Source organism: Brassica napus, chromosome C8 (genome assembly GCF_020379485.1).
Source record: "Brassica napus cultivar Da-Ae chromosome C8, Da-Ae, whole genome shotgun sequence".
NCBI lineage: Eukaryota > Viridiplantae > Streptophyta > Magnoliopsida > Brassicales > Brassicaceae > Brassica > Brassica napus.
In genome coordinates, this window is record NC_063451.1 from 40,807,924 (window position 1) to 40,831,902 (window position 23,979).

Below are 23,979 nucleotides of genomic sequence, written 5' to 3' on the forward strand. Positions count from 1 at the left end.
GAAAAAACTGTTCCGGTCAAACCCGCAAAATGCACTTTTTCGTCAAAAACACATTTTCCGCCAAAACCGCAAAACATATTTTTTCCGCCAAAACCACAAAAATGTATTTTCCGCCAAACCCATAAAAACGTATTTTTCCGCCAAAACCACAAAATGCATTTTTTCGTCAAAAACACATTTTTTCTCAAAAACTGCAAAAATATTTTCCGCCAAAACCGTAAAAATGCTATTTTTCCGCTGAAACATAAAAAAAATATATTTTAGTCATTTTATTAACAAGTCCACCTGGATGCAGATGCAAGTTAAAAAATGAAAAGCAAACAAACATAGATGCATTCAGATGATTCATCTAAATGCATGGATGAAATGAAGAAATGAACAACACCCGGCCATAGTTTCAACATTGAATAATAAGGCCCATGAGAGAGTAACTTCATCATACGTAGGCTAAATAAGAATCCAACATGCTTATATGAAAACAGGGGTAGTATCGTCATTCCGTAGACATTACATATCTTGCATGATTACCACTCCAAATCAGAATTGTTGACAACTAATGTTTTTATTTAATACCAAAAGTAATGATTGGCGTCACGACTCACGACTAATTACAGATAAGCGTGTTGCTTAGTCTTTAATTAAACACTACATTAAGACCAGCGCCTTGCGCGGGATCAACATTTTTTTTTGACAACATTATATATATATTATTTTATGTGTTAAATATTTTTACATATTATGGAATAATAAATATATATTAAATAATTAAAAGTCAGTAACTATTAAATATATAATTAAATTGGTGCGAACATATAAATCAATTTTATTAATCCAAAAAATATTTTTTTATATTTGATAGAATATGTTATTAAATTTAAATGATACTGGCATAGATAATATATTTTAGTATATTTTTAATATTAATGTCTATTAAATGATGATTTCTACTCATATAGTTTTTTTGATCATTTGTATCTTTTATAGAAAAAATTTAAATTAGTGATAACAAAATTTTCATTGTGGGATTAATAGTTTTAGTAATTTATAATTAAAAAAAAATAAGTTGTCAATGATCGTTCAAAACTTTTATCAAAAAAAATTTTCAAAGTAAAATTTGAAACTAAAATATTGTATTTTATATGGTTTATAGTTTAATTTAAAACGATATATATATTAATCTTAATAATTAATTAAATTAGACTTTTTACTTATATAATTTTTGTAATCATTTGTATTTTTTCATAACAAAAATTTTAAACCGTGGATCATAAAATTTGAATGCGAGACTTTTAACAGTTTTAGTAATTTATAGCCGTTTGTAAAAATTCAAAATATAACATATACATAAAATCTAAATTTTTATTATATGGTTATTGTGGTTATTTAATTTATTTAATAGTTTAAAATTAAACAAATATTATAGAAGATACACTATTTTTTATCAAATCTTTATTATTCAAAATCATTAATTCTCATATATACTTTAGCCACATTAGGCAATTCCGTAAATTTTATTTAAGAAAATAATAAAGTACATTAATGATGAATTTATTGTTAGTTTAATAAAATGCTTATTATGTAATTAGATGGACCAACATATTTCTCTAATGATTCTAAAAATCATTCTAGTGATGACATGTGGTTACAAAAAGAAGTCGTAATGCTTCTCAAATAATATATAGGGGATAGTCAACGATTAATTAACATAAACAAATTCCCCCGGGGAAAAAAAACATCTACCAAGTTGTCTTGTAAGACAAGTCTACACGATCTCACAAAGTGTTGAAGAAACTTTCAAAACCTCTGCTCCTTTGTCTCCTGAGAAAAACTAAAACGATTTCTCCTTAGCAAAAGTCAATGAGTAACTTAAAACTTGTCGTTGAAGTCATAAGCGCAAGACTCAAACCTAGAGAGGAGAGAGCTCATCAAGGAGATGGATATGGTGGTGTTAACGCCTTCGTGGAGTTACGATTCGACGGTCAGATCGTCAAAACCTCGACAAAGATCGACGATGCGAGTCCTGCATGGAACGAGAAGTTCTTCTTCAACATCTCAGATACAGAGGATCTATCGAATCTGATCCTTGAGGCTTACGTTTACAACAAAACAAGCAGTATAACGAAGTCCTGTCTCGGTAAGATCCGGATCTTCGGAACTGCGTTCGTGCCTTACTCTGAAGCTGTGGGGATGCATTACCCTCTCGAGAAAGAGAAACGAAGCGTTTTCTTTTCTGCCGTTAGAGGTGAGCTTGCTCTGAAAGTGTATGTAACTGATAGCCCCTCTCTCAAGGTACCGAATATAAACCCTACAAAGAAGGTTACTTCTCACACAAGGCACAAGTTCCACAACATCCCCACAACAGAGATAAGTAAACCTAGGCAACAAAGAGATCCCGAACCGCCTCAACCGCAACAGCTTCAACCACAACAGCCTCAACCGCGATCGCCTCAACCACGACCACCTAAACCGCAATCGCCTCGACCACAACCACCACGACCATCATCGCCTCAACCGGAACCGCTTCAAACGCTATTGCCACAACCGCCGCCGGTTATCGGAGTTTCTAGGTTTCAGGCGGCTAGATATGATTCTCCGGTACCGGCAACAATGGGATTTGATCCTACTCCACCAGATTTTTCAATCAAAGAGACGAATCCGATTCTCGGAGGAGGCAGACAAGCAAGAAACATCAGAGCTCATGATCTCGTCGAGCCGATGGAGTTTCTTTACGTCAAAATCGTAAAAGCACGAAATCTTCCGACAATGGACCCGACAGGAAGTCTAGACCCCTACGTCGAAGTCAAACTCGGAAACTTCACGGCAAGAACAAAACACTTCGAGAAGAATAAAAACCCTATCTGGAACGAAGTCTTCGCCTTCTCCAAATCCGACCAACAATCAGACCATCTCGAAGTCATCGTCATGGACAAAGACGTAATCAAAGACGACTTCGTCGGTTCAATCCGGTTCGATCTCCGTGAGATTCCGACACGTGTTGCACCAGACAGTCCTTTAGCTCCAGAATGGTACGTAGTCAACGTCGAGAAAGGAGGAGAGATTATGTTAGCTGTTTGGTTCGGTACACAAGCCGACGAAGCGTTCTCAGACGCGACTTACTCAGACGCTTTAACGGCTTTAAACAAATCGAGCGTTCGTTCTAAAATCTACCATTCTCCGAGGCTATGGTACCTTCGTGTTAATGTTATCGAGGCGCAAGACTTGGTTATCGTACCGGACCGGACTCGAGCTCCAAATCCGTATGTTAAAATCAAGTTAGGTAACCAAATGGTTCGAACCAAACCGAGTCAGTTGCTTAATCCTAGATGGAACGAGGAGTTTACACTTGTCGCGGCTGAACCGTTTGAAGATCTTGAAATATCAATCGAAGACCGGGTGGCGGTTAACCGAGAGGAAACACTGGGATTGGTTAAGATACCGTTCGATATAATCGAAAGACGAGTTTCTGATAACCGGATAGTGCCTAACCGTTGGTTTAGTCTTAAGTTTGAGAACCAAAGGAGGGCCAGAGTCGCTACTACTAGGGTTCTTCTGAATGTTTGTTTAGAAGGAGGCTATCACGTTCTTGATGAGTCTACTTACTACAGTAGCGACTTCAGACCGTCGATGAAAGAGCTGTGGACACGTCAGCAGCCGTCGCTTGGTGTTCTTGAATTAGGGATTCTTGGAGTTGAAGGTTTAAACGTGAGTCATGATGGAAAGAAAGAGACGGTAGATGCTTACTGTGTGGCTAAGTATGGGACCAAATGGGTCAGGACTCGGACCGTTACCAACTGTTTTAACCCGCGGTTCAACGAGCAGTACACATGGGAGGTTTATGAGCCAGCGACGGTAATCACAATCGGCGTTTTCGATAACAACCAAATCAATGGTGGCAACAACAAAGATGGGAAGATTGGGAAAGTCAGAGTTCGAATCTCGACTCTTGAATCAGGAAGACTCTACACTAACTCGTATCCGCTTCTCATTCTTCGACCTTCGGGTGTCAAGAACATGGGCGAACTACATTTGGCTATTCGGTTTACTTGCACCTCCATGTTTCAAATGTTGGTTCAGTACTGGAAACCGCTTCTTCCCAAGATGCATTACGTTAGACCGTTGAAAGTAGTGCATCAGGAGATTCTCAGACAGCATGCTGTTAGCCTAGTGGCGGCTCGGTTAAGCAGAACCGAGCCGCCTCTTAGGAAAGAAGTGATCGAATACATAACCGGTTCGGATTCTCATTTTTGGAGCATTAGGAAAAGCAGAGCAAATTTCTTTAGACTAAAATCGGTTTTATCTGGTTTACTCGGTACTGGAGAATGGTTTCAAGATATCTGCACTTGGAAGAAACCGGTAGCGTCTGCAGCGGTTCATGTACTCTACTTAGCGTTTGTGTGTTTGCCAGAGATGATTCTTCCGATAACATCTCTTTGCTTGTTCATGCTCGGTGTATGGAATTACAGACTGCGTCCGAGACAACCTCCACACATGGATACAAGACTTTCATTTGCAGACAACGTTCACCCTGAAGAGCTTAACGAAGAGTTCGACACGTTTCCATATTCTTCTCAAGACCCGGCGGTTGTGAAAATGCGGTACGAGCGATTGAGGAGTATAGCGAGCAGAGCTCAGACTGTTGTGGGAGACATAGCTGGTCAAGGAGAGAGAGTTCAAGCTCTGTTAAGCTGGAGAGATCCAAGAGCAACGTCCATCTTCATGGTGCTTTGTTTGGTTTCTTCAGTGGTTTTGTACGTTGTGCCGTTTAAGGTTTTTGTTCTTCTTGGTGGATTGTACATCATGAGACATCCACGATTCAGGCGAAAGACACCTCCTGGTCTTGTTAACTTCTTCAAAAGACTACCTGCTAAAACAGACTGTATGTTGTAGAATGTAATAACATTATATGAAATTGCAATTCAATCAATAAACCAAAAGCTAAAGAACACACAAGAGTTCTGAAAATCACTACAAGTCTTTTTCTTGTCCTAAACATAACCAAAAGACATTTTTCTGAGAGAGGTTAGCTTTTCTTCTTCTCCTAGATTCAATGCTTATCTACTACACATATGAATCAACCACGCATTAGATCAATGTCCATGTGGGCGTGATGCATATCCATTGATCTTGAACCGGTTGACCACATGCCTACAGGAGTCTGATCAAGGTTCTGGCTTTGTTGAGGAGGTGAAGTTGGTGCAGTGTTGTGGTCGTTCTTCTCCAAACCGTCCGTGTCTTGGACATCTTCAGAAGCTTCATCTCGTTTCTTAACCTTCCCTTTTGGAACCGCCCAAAGGAAGCTCCCAACGATAACCTGTTAAGGAGGCAACACACACTTTTAGAACAATGCAAGTCAAGATTTGTTTTGATGGTTACAAGCAGCTGACCTGAACAGGGCTTGCAGCTATTAAAGGCCCACCAATTCCACCACCAAAGACACGACCATCAGGGCTAGCGAGTGAGACGGATAGGTTTCCAGTGCGGTTTGAGTAGTCATTGTCAGTTGCGTTCAGATAAGAGATCGAGAGAGACAAGAGCTCGAAACGACCCTAGAGAGTATTACACCACCAGCATACATGAGTAGTGTTTATTTGTCTTGTAAAAGCATAACAAAACGTGAGGATGATAATAAATATTAAAACCTCGTATTTAATAGCTCCATTAGATGGTGATGGCTGTAGAATAGTTGCAGTAGAGGCTGCACCACTAACAGATAAGACACAAGTCGCTCTTGGACCTTGCTGCGAAAAAGACAGTACCTTTGATGCAATGTCCTGACAAAAACAAACACAAGAGTGTGATGGTTAAAGACTATCTCAACAAGCATAAAAAGAACAAGAATTTGATCACATACTTCACCAACTGAAACTGCGATTACATGCGGAGTGAAGCTCAGCCCAGACGATGAAGGCATCAATTCACCTTACAGAACAAACAAAGATCACATCATTAATTAGAACATAAGTATTAATAAACATAGCTTAAGACAATGGCCCTAGAATAAAAGATTATATTTTTACACACCTGAGACGCATTAAAATATTCTAAAGCTTTAAACTAGTACTTAAAAGAGCCAATAAAGATTATAACTTTCGACCATATTCAAAACCAATGTTCTCATAAACTATATAGTATAATGTATAGTTCAATAAAGCTCAAAACTTTCCACTGTATACATAATTGTCAAGAAGAGGGAGGAGAGAAAGAGAGAGTCTTTACCACTGGAACCAAGCCTTTGCTTCTTGCCGGAGCCAGGAGGTCTACCACGGCCACGTTTGTTAGAGTTTGGGGACATGGAGGGAGACAATGCCAAGGAAACAGGACCTTCTTGTCCGTATTTCCTAGGCCGTCCTCTCTTCCTCTTCTCACCAGACAACGGAGGAGGAGCAGCCGCAACAGGCGCTGAAGAGTCAGCCGGAGAAGACTCGATCGGTAAAGGATGAGACACGAATGCAGCGGAGCCGCCGCCGCCTACTTGGTTCAGGTTTGGGTTCGAGACGAAAGGAGAGTTGGGGTTGGAGAAATGGTGAAACCCTTGTGATCCGTGAAACGGCTGTTGTGTCTGAGGAGGAGGAGGAGGAGGAGGAGGAGCAGAACCAGGCATGCCTCTCTGGATGTAGTAAGAACCCGACATAGCTTCTCTTCGATCCATAGCTTCTTCTGACCTTTTTTTTTATTTTTTTTTAACAAGAGGATGCAAAAACTCACTGGGGGACTTTATAAAAAGATCTGATAAATGGATAAGAACAAATCAGAATCTAAAGGGCTTATAAGGCTTTAAAAGATAAAGACTTGGAGGGTAAGGTAACATGCAAACTAGAAAATCTCTCTCAAAGCTTATCTAACACACACAAAGTAGATCCATAAGAGGAGGGAGACGGCTCAGTTTTTCATATGCTTTTTTCTCTTTGATTCATGAGATTTCTCCTCCATCAACAATGGTGAGAAGAAAGGTTTTTTTTTTTCTTTTTCTTTTTCTCTCTAAACTCTCTGTCTGGTTCTTGTGTGTATGTGATGTTGCTTTTTTTTTGTTGCTTTACTGGTGAGGTGAGAGAGAGGGAAGCAGAAAAAAACAAAAAACTATCAATCAGATCCCTTGTTCACCTAAGAGTTGAAAGCATTTACTGTGGATAACACGATTTGATTTTTATTTCAAAATTCAAAATTAAAAAAACTTGATGTCTAGGAGTGTGGTGGCTCTACTGATTGAGGCGCGTGTGTCAAACGAAACATGAGAGAGTTCGGAGAGTGGAGTTCACGGGTCAAGAGATAAGAGTGAGAGAATGTGGATGTGATCTAGTCAAGACTTGTTCCTCTCTGGATTCCACTTCATAGCTTATTCATGAATGATGAATTTATCAAAACTCTGTTTTTTTTTTTTACTTTCAATGGATCTAATAATCTTTAGATTCTAACTATACACTTCACTATAAATACTTGAGTATGTAAAACTACACAAGAATGAATCAAAACTGTTCCAAAATTCCTCTAGAAAAGACAAGACATGCTCCAATTTAATAAAACCAAACAGATACCAAAATCTTGGACTAAACATTAATGTGGAGGAGGTAGAGCCATTACATATAAGCTTTCTAACACTAGTGGAACATCTAGCAGCTGGAATCAATTTTGTATTCAGTGTCATTTTTTTTTTACACTTGATAACACAAAATCAAACAGACCATAAATCAAGAATCTAAAACTCTTCGTATAATGGATCAGTGTAGTTGTTCCTCCTCCCCGAACGACGCCGTTTGCTATAAACTTGGTAACGCCCAGCTTATGAAACTAAGGCCCAATAGTAGCTGAAACACGACATCTAAAGTTTTAGAACGGAGCATAAAGAATCTTCGAAAGCAACCGTTTTTAACTAACCTTAAGCACCACCTCAAGTCTCCTTTTCATCTCACTCTTCCTCTGCATCATCATCCACCTCTTCTCCACCAAATCCTAAACCCTAACCAAATGTATCAATCCATGAACCTATCCGTTTCTTCTAACTTCACCCAACGATCCCTCTCCGAATCAAGATTCCGCAAACCCCTCCATCTCAAGCCTCCCCGCGTCTCATCAGGCCCTGAATCCGACCTCTCAGGCGCCAAAACCCTAACCGAGAACCTCATCTCTCTCCTCAGAGCCGTCCCCGACTGGGCAGACGAGATCAAAGAGCGTGGGATGCAGCAGAAACGCACTCTCTACACTCACGAGAAATGGGTCGAACACAGGAGCTCTCTCCGCCATGTACACCACTTGTTCTCGAGCTTCTCTTCGCGCGTCATACTCTCTCTGTTCCCTCCTGTCTTCTTCTTCACGTCCGTTGCTATCGTCATCGCGAGCTACAACTCTGCAGTGGCTTTGGACTGGCTTCCTAGCATCTTCCCCATTCTGAGATCCTCTTCTCTGCCGTATCAGCTCACGGCTCCTGCTTTGGCGCTGCTTCTCGTGTTCCGCACGGAAGCTTCGTATTCTAGGTATGAAGAAGGGAGGAAAGCTTGGGTTGGGATCATTGCTGGAACTGATGATTTAGCTAGGCAAGTGATTTGTTCCGTTGGTAGCTCTGGTGATGAGTTGGTTATTAAAGACTTGCTTCTTCGTTACGTTGCAGCTTTCCCTGTGGCTCTTAAGGTAATATGATTAGGTTGTATCCATGGTTCTAAAAACCTGTCTAGGCGGCAAATAGGCTTAACATCCAATTTATGCGACTTAAATCAGTTTAAATCGACTTAATTGAGTAATATTGTTAATACAAATCCACAAATTCGTTTAATTTATTTTGTTAAACAAATGATTTTAATAATTCATCAAACTAAATTTATAATTAAATCCAAAAATTAAAGTATTTTATATAAATATAAAATTATATAAAAAATAAATTAATAATTCACGCTAATCCTAGAGTGCCTAATTATTGTCTAGCCATTTTGTGTCTTAATGTTGGCTTTGGTTTGTGGACTTGTGTAATGTGATTCTGCTGCAGTGTCATGTTACTTATGGTTCAGATGTGGCAAGAGACCTCCAGAACTTGATAGAAGGAGATGACTTGTCTCTGATTCTTGAATCTAAGCATCGTCCTCGTTGTGTAATCGAGTTCATTTCTCAGAGCCTTCAGCTGCTGAAACTAGACGATACCAAGAGAGATTTGTTGGTAGCTTTCTTGAACCATTTTGCTATCATTTATGAACCATTTGGCACCAAAACATGTTCCTTCCTTGTGGTCACTGCTAGGAATCAAAGATGCTGCAGTTACATGAAGGCATTGGAGTGTGTGAACAGCTAATGGGCATTCCCATTCCTCTCGCTTACACACGCTTAACCTCGAGGTTTTTAGTCTTTTGGCATCTAACTCTACCAATCATTCTCTGGGATGAGTGCCATTGGATTGTTGTTCCTGCTACTTTCATCAGTGCTGCTTCTCTCTTCTGCATTGAAGAAGTACGTAATGTTCCTCACTCTCACAAGATCTTTTGCTTGAAAGTTGAAACCTTTCAACTGTGCAGGTGGGTGTTCTTATAGAAGAGCCATTCCCTATGTTGGCCTTAGACGAGCTTTGTGATCTTGTGCATAGTAACATCCAAGAAGCTGTTAAATCTGAGTCTATCATACGTAACCGGATCGTTGCAAAGATAAGGCTCCACGAAGTCAACCACTCATCAAATGGTCGGCACAGATCTTAGTTTAGCTTTGATGTTTACATATTTGTATAGAAACACTTTATACGAGTTGGTAGGGGAATCTGTATATGTTGTATATATGCAAGCTTCAGCATCAGCTAAGTTTGATCTTCTATTAAAAATTACTACATTGTTTGCAATATTCTGTAGAATATTGTATACAATACAACTTAACATACACTAATCACTCAATGTCGCTGTTTGCAAACGAGAACTGATCACACAAAAGTTACCTTCTAAATTAACTGTGTTCCAGGAGGCGGCAAAAAGCTATGCAGCTTCTGCATCTTACTCTTGAGTTCCTCTAGTTTCTCCAATTCGCCTTTGCTTGATAAGGATGTCTCTAACATTCTAAGGACTGGTTCGCTCACGCACCTTCCTCTCTCCACCGTCTGCCTCGAGCACTCAAATGCATCATCAGCTCTTCTTCTTGCACACAGTGCAGTGGTAAGAAGTTCCAATGCGTGGCCGTGAGGGCAATACCCTTTCTCCAGCATATACTTCCACAGGTCTAGTCCTAAATTAACTTCACCGTTCTGGCAGAACAGCTTCATAAGCATAACCACCGTTGGTGTTTTCGGAACCAGAGATCTTCCCTTCATTTTCTGGTAAAGCTCACACACCCCATCAAATCCAAACTCTTTAGATTTCATCATTCCGATAAACACAGAGTGGAACGTTACACTGTCAGGCTCAACGCCCTTCTCTTCCATCTCCTTCATCAACACCATCGCACCACTCACGTCTCCACATCTCATGAGAGTACTCATCAAAGCGTTATAAGCTCCACAATCATGCCTTAACCCTCTCTCATGAATTTCATCGAACAGTTGGCGTGCTTTCATCTTGTTTCTCACCACACCAGCTCCATGGATCAACGTAGTGACTATCTGCAACGTAGCTTCAACCTTCCCACGACCCATCTCTTCAAAGAGCCTCAAGGCTTCCCCAAAGTTCCGTTTTTTACAGAACCCATCAATCCTAACGCCGTAAGTAACGGAGTTAGGCTCGAATCCACGTTTCACCATCTCATGATAAAAGAGCTCCGTCGCCGTGACGTCACCAGCTTCCTTAAACCCTAGGAGAAGAATGTTCATCGTCTTCACATCGGGGTTAAACCTCGAATGCAACTTCTCGAAAACCGATCTCGCCTCCTTCATCTCCCTCTCGGTGCAGAAAGCTCGGAGAAGGACATTGAACTCATCGACGCCGAACTTCTTTCTAAAAATCTCCTTCTCCATCCTCTTGAAAGCTGATAAAGTCTCCTCGTATGATCCAAATTTCGCGACTTTACAGAGAAGGATGCTCATCGACTTGGATGTCAGCAAGAAAGGATACTCCTTTCGCACTTCCGCCATTAGAGCCCAAGCTTGGTCGAAGTAACGCATCCGAGCTAGAATGTGGAGCGTTTTCTCGAAGGAGTCGGACGTCGGGGGAGATGATTCGGGGGTTTTGAGGGAGTACTTGAAGAACTCGAGAGCTTTGAGGCCGTTGGAGTGAGCGGCGAAGAGACGGCCGAGGACTTCGGAGACGAGGGGCGGTGATAGTGATGATAGAGGGACGTGCTTTGCGAGAGTGGGTTGAATCGGATGATTTGGGAAGGGGTGATCATTGATGATCGTTGTGATACGTTCGATCTCTGTTCTGGTTATTGACGTCGCCGGAGCAAGAAGAAGACGATACGAGTCGGAGGTGGCTTTCTTAAGCATTTTCACAACCGGAGAAGATAATTAATCGGAAGAAATGCGAGAAACCTAAAAGGAACCGTCGTGCCCTGTACGGTTTAATTGATTCGAACCGAACCGAACCGAACCAAAAATCAAATCGGAAAATAATTTAATTCGAATTTGGTTTATATTGGTTATATAGATAAGCAGGAGCAATATCGTTCGCCTTCGGTATCAGTGGGAGAGAGAGAGAGTTCCTTTGACGGTAGCTCAAGCTTCTTTCTTTTTGATCGGGTATGTATAATCTGCGCGAGGATTCGTGATTCTTGCTCGTTTATGTTTGTTTACGCGCTTTTTTTCTAGATAAAGCTCAGTTATTTAGGGTATGCACGTAAGTTGTTCGACGATTTGCCTGTGAGAGTGTATAGATTCTTTGTTGATTTAAATTGTCATATAGTTTGTGTGAAGAGAGGAGTTATAACTTAGAAAAATCTATCCTTGTTACTATTCTCTCATGACTGTTAGGTTTAGGGAGAGAGAACTGTAGAACTTGTTAGGTTAACTTGTTGCGTACAACTAGTGATTTAACGAAGAGCTTACTTATGCTTTTTTTTCTTACTGCTGTGAGTAATGTAAGCAGGAAGTTTGGTTGTGGTGGTGGTGGTACTCTAGTTGCAATGACAAAGAAGAAAACTCCACAGATTCTCAAGACAGATACGGCACAAAAACTTGTAAGATTCTCCTCCTTGAAGCAAACCAGATTTTGGGTCTGAAGAAGCTAAAGTTTTAATCTTTCTCGAAAACCCTGTTTGGATTTGCTTCTTTACTTGCATTGATATCTCATCGCTTGGTGTTTGGTCGTTTTCCAGGCTGAGAAGTGGGTTGCCAACATGTCGACCCCTGCAGAGGATGATCCTATTGAGGCTCAACAAGAAGCTCGACCACCCAGGTGAAGCAATATTTATTCTTTTACATGTTGATTGATTCTGTATTTCGTTTGCGAATACAAAGCTGAATAGAAGTATTGTTTAACCCCTTGCATAGGCTTGGACTTGGTGCTAAAGTGTCACGTCAAACGAAGCGTAGACCCTCGGACGACCCTCTTGACCAAAAACTACAAGCCAAGTTTGATGCAGGGAGAAGAAAACAGGCAAGAGCTGAGGCCGAGTCCGCTGGTTCTACCAAAAACGCCGTTGATGAGAGTGAGGATGATGATGATGATGAATCAGAAAGCAAAAGCCAAGCATTCGGAAAGAAAAGACAAAACAAAAGTACGCCTCGTTAGTATTTTCTGATGTAGTATACTTCAAATCATGAGCTTGTTTTTATTTTGGTTACATTGTTGGGGAAGAGCTAAAAACCTTATAATTTCAATTCTATTGGAACATGATTGAATTATTTTTGGGTTAGATTAGTTTGGGTTCTTCAGATATTAAAATTTTGGATCCGTTTGGATGCTTCACAAGTTTTTGTTAGGATTTGGTTCGGTTCTTTGGTTCTGTCATTTTGTGTAGCCGTATTACCACTCTATAGCTCACACTCATACAAAACTCTCTTGGCTGAGTAAACTACAGTGAGTAAAAATACAGAAGCCACTGGAAAGAAAAAAACAGAGTACTGAAGTAGAAAATTATTCAAGTCTTTGCCAATGTTAAAAAAAGCTCAGGTTGCGCCATTGCACTAGAAAGGTCAACTAGAGATCTTTGACCTTTGCAGCGGCAGTGAAACTGTACAAGATAAGACAATCTTAAAACAAAGGGCCTTGTCACAAGCTGTTGATGTTCTGTTCCTGCATTGGTTCAGCCTGAACCATGTCTCTGCAACTTCTGATGATCTCTTCTATTAGATCATCAAGGATCAATTCACTCGTGCCGGAACCAATCCAACCAATATCAAACCGGAGATCCATCCAGCTTCCTGCTTTACCCATGTCTTTCTCCACTATCTGATCTAAAGTATGAGGAGAAGGCAAAGGCAAGAGATGCCAGTAAACCCCTTCTTGTGCCACTTTAGCTGCAACTTCCATGTCTGAGATTAGCTGGACTTCAGGTTTCAGGAGTGTAATCCAAGGGCCAGGATTCAGTTCATTCTCACAGAAGTCCATGAGAACTTCATTGATACAGTCATTGAGGAGGTTCTTGTCGTCACAGAGCTGTGTAGAGCAGAAAGCTATGTCATCTGTTGATTCTAGGTGAAGAAGCTGTTCAGAGTAAAAGGGTCCCGTCAAAAGCTCTTCCCAGCTCAAGCCTGAGGATTTCACAACGGCTTTAATGTATGAAAGTGTCAACTCCTTGTCATCCATGCTTGTTTTGAGATTGTTGGGTTTGTCTTGTTTTGGAGAGTCAGCTTCATCGAATCTTATACAGAGTGGTTGTATCCTCTTTTCAGCTGAATGTGAGTCAGAAAAAAACAGTAAGAATTTTAATAATCGGTTCTTAGCTTAAAAGTTAAGAAACAGTTTTTTAACTTCCGCTAAGAACTCCACTCTAACAACTCCGGGTTAATCATGATCTAATATATCTTATCGTTTATTTTATTAATTATTTTAAATTTAGATAACTATCTTTCTTATTTGAAAGGGTTTTTATGGCTTTCTTATATATAGTCTTATGGTTTTATCTAGTTTATGTTAAGCTAATAAAATTTAACAATTTTTCTTTGTTCATTGCTTTCGGTAAATCTACAGAGATCTCAACGAATATAAAAAGAGTGTTTCGGGCATTCCAAGATTAAACAAATCTTTGAATTATCGCTACATCACATACCTGAATTGAATCTTGTGCTTGTTGTTGGACTACTCTCATCATCTGTAAACAGAGTTTCCAGGACAGATACTGGACTTAACTTTCCCTGCACATCAGTGGCAGTTTCTTTGCATTCAGTCATCCTAACAGAAGAACTTGGTGGAGATTCTGGAGAAGAGGACAGTGTGAACATCATTTCCTGGAACAAGATAAACCATGAAAGCATGAAAATTTCATTCAAGAAAACATAGAATGTATTCACTCATCACATACATACACAAGCTGTCTAACCTCATTTGATGATTGCTTATCTCCGTCTTCTTGTCTGGAAATGGAAGAGCTGGTAGTTTCAGCCAAATGTTCTATCTCTGTCTTCTCAGTTTCCTTCACATGGTCTGAAACGATTGAATCATCTATGGTAAACAATGTCTCATCATCTTTATCTGAATCTTCACTGCATTGCAGCATCTCTGGTACCTCGGTTGTTTGGCTTAAAGGGGTTACCAAATCATGCGTAGGCATCAAACTAGGGCTATCTCCGGGTGATGAGAACTCAGGGAGAGAAAGAATCTTCCCCAAGATTCTTGGTACTTCCTTATCTGGTAAGTTCACATCTATATCTCCATTTGCAAGCATCTCAGACAAGTGTTTCCTTGCTGCAATATACAAACCAGACATAATCTTCTTTGAATCTTCGCTTGTTCCTTCACTACATAACGGTTCTTCTTCTTCATCTGAAACATGCTTCCCGGATTTACTCTGTATCTTTTCTTGCACGCAATGTCTCTTATCAACATGAACATCACATGACTTCTTTCCAACGGAAGCTTGTAGTCTTCTTTTGATTAAACCGATAATAAACCGGGAAAAGATTCTCCCGGTTTTGGACTTGTTGCTTGATGAAGAATCAACATCCAAGCTATTTGGAGCAGGTTTCAAAACAACAATTGTTTTTGTAACCTGAGATGTTACGTTTCTCTTCCTCTCTTCTGATCTCCATTTCTTGCTGAAGAAGTTACGTTTCCTCTTTGGTAACACCACAGCCTCTTGTTCTGCTTCTACTACTCTCTTGGAATCTCCCAAGCTTTGAGAATCTTCATGTGAAACCTTCTTCTTGAGGAGTGATTCTTCTTCAGAGTCCAAAACATGAAAAGCCTCCAACAAGTCCTTGCAGGTTTGGATCTCTCCTTGTTTCTGAGCTATCAACCGCTTGATTATCTCGCTGAACTTTTCTTCAGATTCATCCTTAAAAGCCTTAGCCTCTACATGTTCATCACCAGCAATAGAAACATCGATATCCTCTTCAATAAGTTTCTGAACACTCTCATTAGTACCTGCATCAGTTAGTTATATATATTATAGCAGAAAAAGTAAGTAAGAATCTTCAAGACAACATGTTTAATGAAACAAAAACCTGCAAATTTTTTGCTTCGATGTTTCGTTTCCATCAAGAGGCGCTTCTGGTTAGATCCAAAGATGCTGATGAACATCCACATACATCCTATTTGATTTATCCCTTCTCTTCTCCCACAATTTTTCTCCATAAAACAGTTCACACTACAATACAAGTGGTAAAAGAAACTGTTAATACAAGCAAATAATATATCATATCTGAATAATAAGAATAATAATTATAAATAATCATAATTTGTTATAGTGGTTGAAATCATCATGCAGTGATCTGTTAAAACTCTGTTTTCATGATTTTTTTTTTCATTAGCCACTCACACAAATGCATTGTGATTATTACTGTTTTGAGTGATATGCAAGTGAAATTTTTTATAAAGAAAAAAACAAAAAGAAGAAGAAGAACAAAGATTAAAGAGTATACCTTTTAGAATCTGATCCTATACTTGCTGGAAAAAGATTAATAAAAATCCATTTTACAACTTTTTAGCTGTTTTCCACACAAATAAAGAAGATAAAAACTTTTCTTTTTTCACCGGACTTTAGCTGAAATTGCGGCTTATTTGTTGCGCAAATTATGATGAAATTAAGAAGTAACGAACGCTCGAAACACGAGGGGGATATGTTGAACACACATTGTTCTTGATTTAGCAGAATACCCTGCTGTTTTATCTCACCAGAAATATGGAACCACTCCTCAAGATTAATAGAAAAGGAAAGAAAAAAAAGAGATCAGTGTTATAAAATTTATTGATATAAATTAGAGAATTAGGTATAAAGTCACACAAATTTAATAAATTACCAGAAAAAGGACAAAAACTTTGATTATGACAGAGTGAGGATCAAGTATTTTTGTTAGTAGTATTGCCTTTGTTCACTTCAAGGTACGGCAGCCATTGGAGAAGTTCACCAATAACTGTATTTTGATATATATGCATACCTTTTTTTAGCTGTCGTTGTATATATATATATGTGTGTGTTAGTGCATTCACGAGACTGCAATGAATGTGTTATATATACTCCCTCTGTTTCGTAATAAGTTTCATTGTATCTTTTTTTTTCTTGTTACATAAAAAGTGTCACTTTACAATTTCAATGCAAATTATACTTAATTTCAGCTGAAAATTAATTGCAAACTGCATTGATTTTATAAATAATTTTATTTATCTCAAATACTATTGGTCAGAAATATGTAATTAATAACAATTTACATATATTTCCGTTATTTTTTTAGTCTGTGTAAAAAATGTCAAAGTAACACTTATTCGGAAACGGAGGGAGTATTAGATTATTACGTATATGTACGTACTATTATCTATAGGAGAGATAAGGTTTGGTGAAGCTGAAGCAGGTAGGTTATGGTCCTCTACAGAAGTCGCAACTAGGAACGTACATCACGAATATGCCGGGAGTAGAGTAGTAATTTCAATCGTGACGGGAATTGCAAAGTCAAAATAGTTATCAGAAAATTAGGAAAAAAAAGAGAGATTAAATGAAGAAAAAGTCGAAGATGACATATTGACATGCAGTCTTCCACTATGAACACATTTTGCTGATAAATTGTAATATTACAATTCATATTCTGGACATAATATATAAGTTTTGTATTAGTTAGTAGGCCGAAGTTAATAGTTTAAATGTCTTAGTTCTCCTATTCACCAAACCTAGTTTATCTAGATTTTACTTCTCATTTATATGATGAAAGTACTATAATTACTACACATAAATTAAGTTCGGATTCTAAAAAAGGACAATTGAATAGCACTTGCCAAACTTTATTTATGATACGACTTTGACGTGTACTATAATCGGCATAATGTGAAAATATTCAACGATGTTCAGTTTGATAATTTTGACAACTAATAGCTAAGAGCATGATTATTGGAGGTTTTTAGAGTGAAATTTTTAACGGAATATAAGAATGCGTCTTTTAACTTTTAACTAAAAAAGTTAAGAACCGATTCTTAAAACTTTTATTTAAGAACCGGTTCTTAGTTTTTTTAGTTAAAAGTTAAGAGACGGATTCTTATATTCCGTTAAAAACCTCACCCTAAAAACCTCCAATAATCATGCTTTTACCTACTCATATAATTTGAGTTTAAATATTTTTATTTAAATGCAAATGCAAATATTTTATGTTTAGAACTTTATTTCGCACTATATGCACTAGTAGTTAAAATGTCCATTGTGAAATATAATAATGATCATTCCATTAAACGAAAGATATACCCTTGTATCATTTATAATCAATTGAAATTTTGAAATTATTATATGCCGACAGTTTCAGAGACGCAACACACTCGTCTAAATTATAATTCCGTACTTTTTAAGATGATCTGCGATTTACGAAGGTTTATTTTGCATTAGCCAACATATATATTAGAAAAATGACTGTGTTTTCTTTACATGTACCCAACATATTAGAAAACACAGTAAAAAGGAAACATATTAGAAAACAAAGCTATGATGTGAAAGGATATATACCAATCATTTTTTTTCCACATTGGATCCCCCCAACCTCAATGCCTTTTAAATTGTCTTTTTATAGTGCTATTTGTCTCACAGGTACATTATAACGTTATATCTAACAAATATAAACCTTTAAATTATACAAGCAGTATTAAGTTTGTTTACTTTTGATATAATTTAGCTTATTAGCATAATGGTTTAAACTTTACAATATATATAACAGAAAAGGGTGAAGATATATTAAAATTTAAAAGTCGTCATATTTGACTAAACTTTCGATAAATATAAGCACTTACAATTTCATTACAAAAAAAAAAGTGATATGTCATCAGCATGCAATCGATCCAACCAACATGGTTGCGTATATGTCCGGAAAATGATAAAAATGCGAAGAGTGAATATTTTTTCTGTTGAAACTAAAACATCACTAGTGGACGGTTTCATATTTGTTTCCACTAATCAATTATCCGTTTATATAACCTTTTGTTAATTATCTTATTCGCAATCTCCGAAAATTGGCTGTTTTCGAAGCATACACACCATTAAATTAACGCCATTCTCGTTATAATATGTCAGATAATGTGATTGATACAGGCACTTAATTAACAACTAACTTAGCTGAGTTTATATATAAATTAATAAATTATTTCAATAATATTGTGTCGATCCTATTAGCTCTTTAATATATCCGCTGTTGTATATAACAAGCTTAGAAGACTTTGAAATGTCTGTAAATAATTGAGTTAGGTTTGTGCGATGTATATGTTTCTTACTAAAACAGGTATAAAGTACTCATTAAATATGTAGTACAAAACATTATTAGTGTCATTAATATTTTTTTTATCCAGATAGCAATAGAATAGAATATATTATGTACGTGTCGTCTAATAAACCTTTAACATTTTTAACCCCACGAACAAGACAAATACTAGAATTGGAAGAAGATGGTCATCATAGTCTTACCAACTATGTTCCAACTGTATGCATTTAACTTTGTCCTAAATCTTTTTGTTGGCTAACATAAAAAATATATGTTTACTAAATATAAATTTATGTTTTATTTTTGCTTGGGACGAAAATTATAATGCTTGTGTATAAGAAAGTTTAAAATAATAATTGAAATGCAGGACATAACATAGTATTGGGTACACAAAAAGAATACTTCATGATAAATGTAAGATCTTTCCTGGTCGACACTGGGCATATAAAACTCAGTAGCAATTTTGTCCGTCCAGAAGGCTTAATGCTAGTCCCGTACGGCCCGTATATGGGCTGTGGAAAAAATACATAATCCGGAGGCTTGGCCCATTTACTACATTGTTATAGAGTCTACGTAATTAGAGGGCTAGTTTTAACTTGCGTAGATGTGTGTTTAAATTTTCCAAATGTGAATAACATTTTATGTACATTGATACATTAAACTTTGAATTGGTGATTTCACTTACGTTTTTTTAACGTCTAATTAATTATGTTATTACAACGATGAGAAATATTATATAAACGATCATATACACGACAATTCTACCACCATATGAAAATTCACGTCTGAATGCGCCACTCCGAGCCGTCTTATAAGATCTATGTTCAATGGTAGATCTCTTGTAACTTTCTTTTCTCCATAATCTGCATTTTCTAGGGTTTGAACCTCCAAACCTCTTAGTGTATAAACACTAATGAACTTTTAGTCAAACCATTGGACTAAAAGACTTCCACTTTCACTTACGTTTAACTTACTGTTATTCGCGTAGATTTGTGTTTAAAATTTTCTCTTGATTCTGTTGTAAACTTGTAATAAGAAAGACATGTTCTATACTAGACATTGGTCGTGTAATTTATTTAACTTTGAAATGATGATTTCACTGGTGATGTTTTTGCTTGGAAATTTTACATATATTAAATTGTAAGTAATAAGAACTATCTCTTTCACATGAAATAAAATAACTATTTCTTTCGATTATCTAGAATTGTGGAAGTTACCTTGATGATCTTGATTAAGTTCTTAAAGATTAAGACTAATTATCACGCGGCAAAGAAGACCAGGTCGTTACTAAGCTGTTAACTGTCATGGACACAACCGTAAAAACACATGAAAAATAAGAGCTGAAGTAAGCAAGCATACGCAGCTTTGACGACACTAGTTCTGTAGGATACGCCTGAAATTGTCTTAACTTATGTTTGATGTTTTGATATCGCTTTCATTATGTCGACATTACTCTTGACATACACAGAAACTATCACATTCATCATATTCTTGGATAGTCATGTTTGAACGTCAAAAAAATTATCCAGTATTCTAATATACATTATTCATTTCACCTTCTGTGATAAGGCTATGGAACGTGTCAACGCGGATACGTGATCATTAAGTAGCGTGTTGTGATTTATAATCCAAACCTTCCTCTTCTCTTTATATATAACTTCTATGGGTGTGACTAGCTTGGCTCATCAAGTAACGTGTTAGATCAAATCTTTATCATATGTATTAATTTCTCGTTCATTGTGTGATTCTATATGGAAAGGAGTGACCATGACGTTAAAGGTTCCGATCCAAGAAACGGTGAAATTGGTTGGCTCTTTAAGATTGTGTGGCAGCGATAGAAGTGAACCAGTGGTGATTAGCAAAAGAGAGATGGTGATGGATGAGAAGGTTTATGTAGCAGTGGTAGCGAGAGGTCTTGAGAGCAAGTCAAGTCTTGTTTGGGCGATACAGAACACTGTAGGCAGAGAGTTTTGCATCGTCTATGTTCATCAACCGATGCAGATCTCAGCCCGTAAGTATATTTAAATCACTTAGCAATTGTTTTGTTTAAATTTAATAGATATTTTTGGTTTAAATGATTGAATCTTGTGTTCTCTTCATTTCAAGCGGGAGAGATGTTCCACGAGCAGAAGCTGCGGCTTTATAGAAAAGAAAAGGAGAAAGCTCATAATAGTTTGGACAAGTACCTTAATATATGCAGGCAAATGAATGTATGATTTATCTTTATCATCCCTATCTTTTATGATTGTACAAAAGATGTTTTGGTTTCTTGAGCTTCAAGTTAAATTTTGTGAATTAATTAGGTCAATGCAGAGAAGATATATATGGAAATGGATTCAGTAGAGGAAGGTATCCTCCAACTGATATCTCAGCGTGGAGCTAAGAAGCTTGTCATGGGGGCAGCAGCTGATAGAAACTATACAATGTAAGTGGTTTGATTAGCAAAGAGTCAACTTTTAGCTATCTTAAATATGGTTTTATTGATCAAGTAAAGACTTCTTGATTTTGCAGGAAAATGAAAGATCTACACTCCAAGAAAGCTATTTGCATTAGCAGAGAAGCGCCAGATACTTGTCATATATGGTTTACCTGCAAGGGATACCTGATATGTACAAGGTTTGGCCAATTTTGAGTTGAATTTATTCACTGTTTAGTTATGGTCTTTGAGGTTTTCTTGTGATTCACACTACACAAGTGTTTTTTTTCTTTTGGTATAATGTTGATGCAGAGAAGCTACAAGAAGAGATAACTTATATAATGAAGGTACATCGTCAAGTTCCTTGACCCAATCCGAGATAACTAAAGGAACTGAAAGTGTTGCAAGCTCGAGTATGGCTAAAGATGATGTTCAGATCCAAGTAGCTCTCATAGAAGCTGCCACTTCAAATAGGGAAAAACGCTTAGAGGTGTCTAAGCGTAAGGAAGCTGAAAAAGCTGCATCTGATGCAATCAAAAGGGTATAAAAATAAGTTCCTCTGACATGTTTCTTTAAATTTTGGGATAAATTTTTCTAACTCTCATTTATGACAATTAATGTAGGCTAAAGAATCGGAGAATTTGTATCTCAATGAGTTGAAGCGTAGGAAAGAAACAGAGAAGTCACTGAAGGAAGCCAAAGAAGAGATGGAAAAGATGAGATCAGAAGGCGAGGCACGAATTGCTGAGTCTAATACGGTGATTAGAAACCTACGAGGAAAGTATAACTTATCAATGAAAGTGTTGAGAAGACTTGGAGATGAACACGAAGAGTTGAAGAGAAAGCTTAACGAAGTATCAAAGCATAAGAGTAAGTGCAAGGAAGAGGAAGCATCTCCATCAAAGGACCGTGAACCGCCTCAGTACTTCATATGTCCCATTACACAGGTAAAAGAAACATTGTAAATGATCAAAACGTTATAATCATAAAAATAAAAACAACATTATGTTTGTAGGATGTGATGGAGGATCCATATGTAGCAGCAGATGGTTTTACATATGAAGGAGAAGCCATACGCGGTTGGTTTAATAGAGGACACGAGACTTCTCCAATGACAAACAAAAGGCTTCCTCACACGAGCTTGGTTCCAAATCTTGCTCTTCGATCTGCAATCCAAGAATGGCTTCAAGCTTCAAGCTCCTAAAACATTGAACCATACCCGAGCTCGGGTCTTTATGCATTTTTGTTGGAGACGTTAATTTTTAATATATGGTTATGACTTCTGATGTTTTGTAATAATTCACCCATTTTCCTATCACTAGCCGGTGTTTGGTTGGTACTTGATATGAATCAGTCTTCTGTAATCTTTTTCTGTATTATATATTATCGTCTTTCTAAATTATGCTTTATTATAACTTATTAAGTATTAATTTTATTTAAGCTTTATAAAAATTAAACTAGCAGAATAAATATGACCTTGACATATGGTGGGAATATGATATAAAACTTATGACCAAATCGTTGAAGTATATATTTTAAAACCAAACTAGGTGATCAGTGATCAGCGCCCTGCGGACGAAGAGGAAACTTAAAGAAATTATAAGTTTGAATAAATAGATATTAGAAATGTAAAAGTCATAGACACAAATATTACATGTTATTTATGTTAAGGGATTCAACGAAATTGTGGATATGTAAATAACGTAAGCTTCGAAGTTTTTTAAAACTTGTGTTATTTGTTTTGTGTGATTGAAGTATAGTTCGTGAAAATAAATCTATAAGAGTAAACAAAAACTTATATAAAATTAATTATGAAATAATAATAAAATGAAATATTTGCAATATAATTATTGCTTTCAGAAAATAAAATATGAATATAAGATAAAACGAAACATAGGCGATAAAATAATAAAATGTGAAAGCATATCTTATATAATAAGGAAACAAAATAAATAAAAAATTAAGAAAACTACGACTGCTGTGAAAAGTGTCTTCAAAACTCTTCGTTTATAATCCTATAAATTCCGCCATTGGTGTACTTCTGGTTTTGTTAATGATGATTCGGAAAGAGTGATGTGGTGAGGAGTTGTGTTGCAGACACTGCGTATTTATATAGAGTTTTAATGATGAAAACAAATAGCCAAAATTATAGTAGCAAATATTTACTAATTAATATTTCCATACTTGCCGTACAATTTACTTTAAAACTGGTCTTTTCACATGTTGTGTTAAAAAACACAGCTCTCAAATTAGGAAAAATTTGGATCTTGAATCGTATATGAAAACATGTTTCTCAGCGACTATAATTGAGATAAATTATTTGATGGTTCTAAAAATTCATTTAGTGAAGATTATGAATTGATTATAAACTTGATAAATAGTATTGTACAGCAAGGTTTGCATCATGGCGAAAGAGAATATTCAGTATACATATTCTTAGGTAATCCCAAATATATTTAATTGGGCGCTAGTCGGGTTCTCTCCGGGGTGTCCGAATTACCTGAATTATCAAAAATAAATAAATTTAATTTGTAAAATAAGGAAAACTGAGGAAATAAAGTTAGCCGATGACATTAATATGTTTGTAGTATATGACCAAATATTCACATTCCCTATAGCTTATAAATTACAAATATTTGTACCAGAAATAAGGAATTAATTCAAACCATATAGAAATAGCTTAAATTTGGAACGTATAAAATAAGGAAATCTGAGGAAGTAAACCTTGTCAATCTAGGCATTGAACTGTTTGTAGGCCAAGGGAAAAATATTGACTTGATTTTCAAAATCATCTGAAGAAAATCAATTATGAATTGATTCCACACTTGACTCCAAAATTTAAGATCTG

At 37.0% G+C, this 23,979-nt stretch overlaps 7 protein-coding genes across 10 annotated transcripts; 4 read left to right on the plus strand and 3 right to left on the minus strand.

The window, feature by feature from the left end:
- Window positions 1-1,551: 1,551 nt before the first annotated feature.
- LOC106416130 (FT-interacting protein 3-like) lies at window positions 1,552-5,001 on the plus strand. The gene has a single exon (XM_048764880.1). The coding sequence runs from the start codon at window positions 1,858-1,860 to the stop codon at window positions 4,885-4,887; it is 3,030 nt and encodes a 1,009-aa protein (XP_048620837.1). The 5' UTR covers window positions 1,552-1,857; the 3' UTR covers window positions 4,888-5,001.
- Window positions 4,880-7,475, minus strand: LOC106416131 (AT-hook motif nuclear-localized protein 11). The gene is made up of 5 exons (XM_013856967.3): window positions 6,217-7,475; window positions 5,852-5,919; window positions 5,640-5,771; window positions 5,385-5,546; window positions 4,880-5,311 (listed from the first exon to the last, which is right to left on the minus strand). Exons 1-5 carry the CDS (start codon window positions 6,647-6,649, stop codon window positions 5,072-5,074), a joined length of 1,035 nt encoding a protein of 344 aa, XP_013712421.1. The 5' UTR covers window positions 6,650-7,475; the 3' UTR covers window positions 4,880-5,071.
- Window positions 7,476-7,785: 310 nt separating this feature from the next.
- LOC106415934 (UPF0187 protein At3g61320, chloroplastic) lies at window positions 7,786-9,860 on the plus strand. 2 transcript variants are annotated; one of them, XM_022708347.2, is made up of 4 exons: window positions 7,786-8,622; window positions 8,975-9,142; window positions 9,223-9,429; window positions 9,511-9,860. In XM_022708347.2, exons 1-4 carry the CDS (start codon window positions 7,963-7,965, stop codon window positions 9,535-9,537), a joined length of 1,062 nt encoding a protein of 353 aa, XP_022564068.1. In that variant the 5' UTR covers window positions 7,786-7,962; the 3' UTR covers window positions 9,538-9,860. The 2 variants fall into 2 exon arrangements, with proteins under 2 accessions (XP_022564068.1, XP_013712197.1); XM_013856743.3 differs by having other exon boundaries at window positions 7,804-8,622; window positions 9,495-9,860.
- LOC106415933 (pentatricopeptide repeat-containing protein At3g61360) lies at window positions 9,763-11,491 on the minus strand. Its single transcript, XM_013856742.3, has one exon. It carries the CDS (start codon window positions 11,375-11,377, stop codon window positions 9,905-9,907), a length of 1,473 nt encoding a protein of 490 aa, XP_013712196.1. The 5' UTR covers window positions 11,378-11,491; the 3' UTR covers window positions 9,763-9,904.
- A 45-nt stretch (window positions 11,492-11,536) lies between these two features.
- LOC106415786 lies at window positions 11,537-12,733 on the plus strand. 2 transcript variants are annotated; one of them, XM_013856567.2, is made up of 4 exons: window positions 11,537-11,629; window positions 11,976-12,066; window positions 12,205-12,284; window positions 12,380-12,733. In XM_013856567.2, the coding sequence occupies exons 2-4, from the start codon at window positions 12,013-12,015 to the stop codon at window positions 12,618-12,620; spliced, it is 375 nt and encodes a 124-aa protein (XP_013712021.1). In that variant the 5' UTR covers window positions 11,537-11,629; window positions 11,976-12,012; the 3' UTR covers window positions 12,621-12,733. The 2 variants fall into 2 exon arrangements, with proteins under 2 accessions (XP_013712021.1, XP_022563964.1); XM_022708243.2 differs by having other exon boundaries at window positions 11,571-11,629; window positions 11,964-12,066.
- Window positions 12,734-12,878: 145 nt separating this feature from the next.
- Window positions 12,879-16,436, minus strand: LOC106415785. Of its 2 annotated transcripts, none has more exons than XM_013856563.3 (5): window positions 15,911-16,436; window positions 15,494-15,636; window positions 14,371-15,413; window positions 14,101-14,278; window positions 12,879-13,723 (listed from the first exon to the last, which is right to left on the minus strand). In XM_013856563.3, the coding sequence occupies exons 2-5, from the start codon at window positions 15,621-15,623 to the stop codon at window positions 13,101-13,103; spliced, it is 1,974 nt and encodes a 657-aa protein (XP_013712017.2). In that variant the 5' UTR covers window positions 15,624-15,636; window positions 15,911-16,436; the 3' UTR covers window positions 12,879-13,100. The 2 variants fall into 2 exon arrangements, with proteins under 2 accessions (XP_013712017.2, XP_013712019.2); XM_013856565.3 differs by lacking the exon at window positions 15,911-16,436 and adding an exon at window positions 15,808-15,826.
- A 3,540-nt stretch (window positions 16,437-19,976) lies between these two features.
- On the plus strand, window positions 19,977-22,530 carry LOC106414524 (U-box domain-containing protein 36). Its single transcript, XM_013855164.3, has 7 exons — window positions 19,977-20,726; window positions 20,822-20,925; window positions 21,019-21,140; window positions 21,227-21,331; window positions 21,444-21,672; window positions 21,755-22,078; window positions 22,147-22,530. Exons 1-7 carry the CDS (start codon window positions 20,483-20,485, stop codon window positions 22,333-22,335), a joined length of 1,317 nt encoding a protein of 438 aa, XP_013710618.2. The 5' UTR covers window positions 19,977-20,482; the 3' UTR covers window positions 22,336-22,530.
- Window positions 22,531-23,979: the final 1,449 nt, after the last annotated feature.

Excerpts from the sequence above, each read along its gene's own strand:
- LOC106415934 (XM_013856743.3), top strand. The coding sequence starts at position 7,963 with ATGTATCAATCCATGAACCTATCCGTTTCTTCTAACTTCACCCAACGA. Across the intron at positions 9,143-9,222 it reads ATACCAAGAGAGATTTGTTG|GAATCAAAGATGCTGCAGTT; the intron begins GTAGCTTTCTTG and ends GGTCACTGCTAG. Across the intron at positions 9,430-9,494 it reads CTCTCTTCTGCATTGAAGAA|GTGGGTGTTCTTATAGAAGA; the intron begins GTACGTAATGTT and ends TCAACTGTGCAG.
- LOC106416131 (XM_013856967.3), bottom strand. The coding sequence starts at position 6,649 with ATGGATCGAAGAGAAGCTATGTCGGGTTCTTACTACATCCAGAGAGGC. Across the intron at positions 5,920-6,216 it reads GCAAAGGCTTGGTTCCAGTG|GTGAATTGATGCCTTCATCG; the intron begins GTAAAGACTCTC and ends TTGTTCTGTAAG. Across the intron at positions 5,547-5,639 it reads ATGGAGCTATTAAATACGAG|GGTCGTTTCGAGCTCTTGTC; the intron begins GTTTTAATATTT and ends AATACTCTCTAG.
- LOC106414524 (XM_013855164.3), top strand. The coding sequence starts at position 20,483 with ATGACGTTAAAGGTTCCGATCCAAGAAACGGTGAAATTGGTTGGCTCT. Across the intron at positions 21,141-21,226 it reads GCTGATAGAAACTATACAAT|GAAAATGAAAGATCTACACT; the intron begins GTAAGTGGTTTG and ends TTGATTTTGCAG. Across the intron at positions 21,673-21,754 it reads CATCTGATGCAATCAAAAGG|GCTAAAGAATCGGAGAATTT; the intron begins GTATAAAAATAA and ends CAATTAATGTAG.
- LOC106415933 (XM_013856742.3), bottom strand. The coding sequence starts at position 11,377 with ATGCTTAAGAAAGCCACCTCCGACTCGTATCGTCTTCTTCTTGCTCCG.
- LOC106416130 (XM_048764880.1), top strand. The coding sequence starts at position 1,858 with ATGAGTAACTTAAAACTTGTCGTTGAAGTCATAAGCGCAAGACTCAAA.
- LOC106415786 (XM_013856567.2), top strand. The coding sequence starts at position 12,013 with ATGACAAAGAAGAAAACTCCACAGATTCTCAAGACAGATACGGCACAA. Across the intron at positions 12,067-12,204 it reads CAGATACGGCACAAAAACTT|GCTGAGAAGTGGGTTGCCAA; the intron begins GTAAGATTCTCC and ends GTCGTTTTCCAG. Across the intron at positions 12,285-12,379 it reads CAAGAAGCTCGACCACCCAG|GCTTGGACTTGGTGCTAAAG; the intron begins GTGAAGCAATAT and ends CCCCTTGCATAG.
- LOC106415785 (XM_013856563.3), bottom strand. The coding sequence starts at position 15,623 with ATGGAGAAAAATTGTGGGAGAAGAGAAGGGATAAATCAAATAGGATGT. Across the intron at positions 15,414-15,493 it reads TCGAAGCAAAAAATTTGCAG|GTACTAATGAGAGTGTTCAG; the intron begins GTTTTTGTTTCA and ends TAACTGATGCAG. Across the intron at positions 13,724-14,100 it reads AAGCACAAGATTCAATTCAG|CTGAAAAGAGGATACAACCA; the intron begins GTATGTGATGTA and ends ACTCACATTCAG.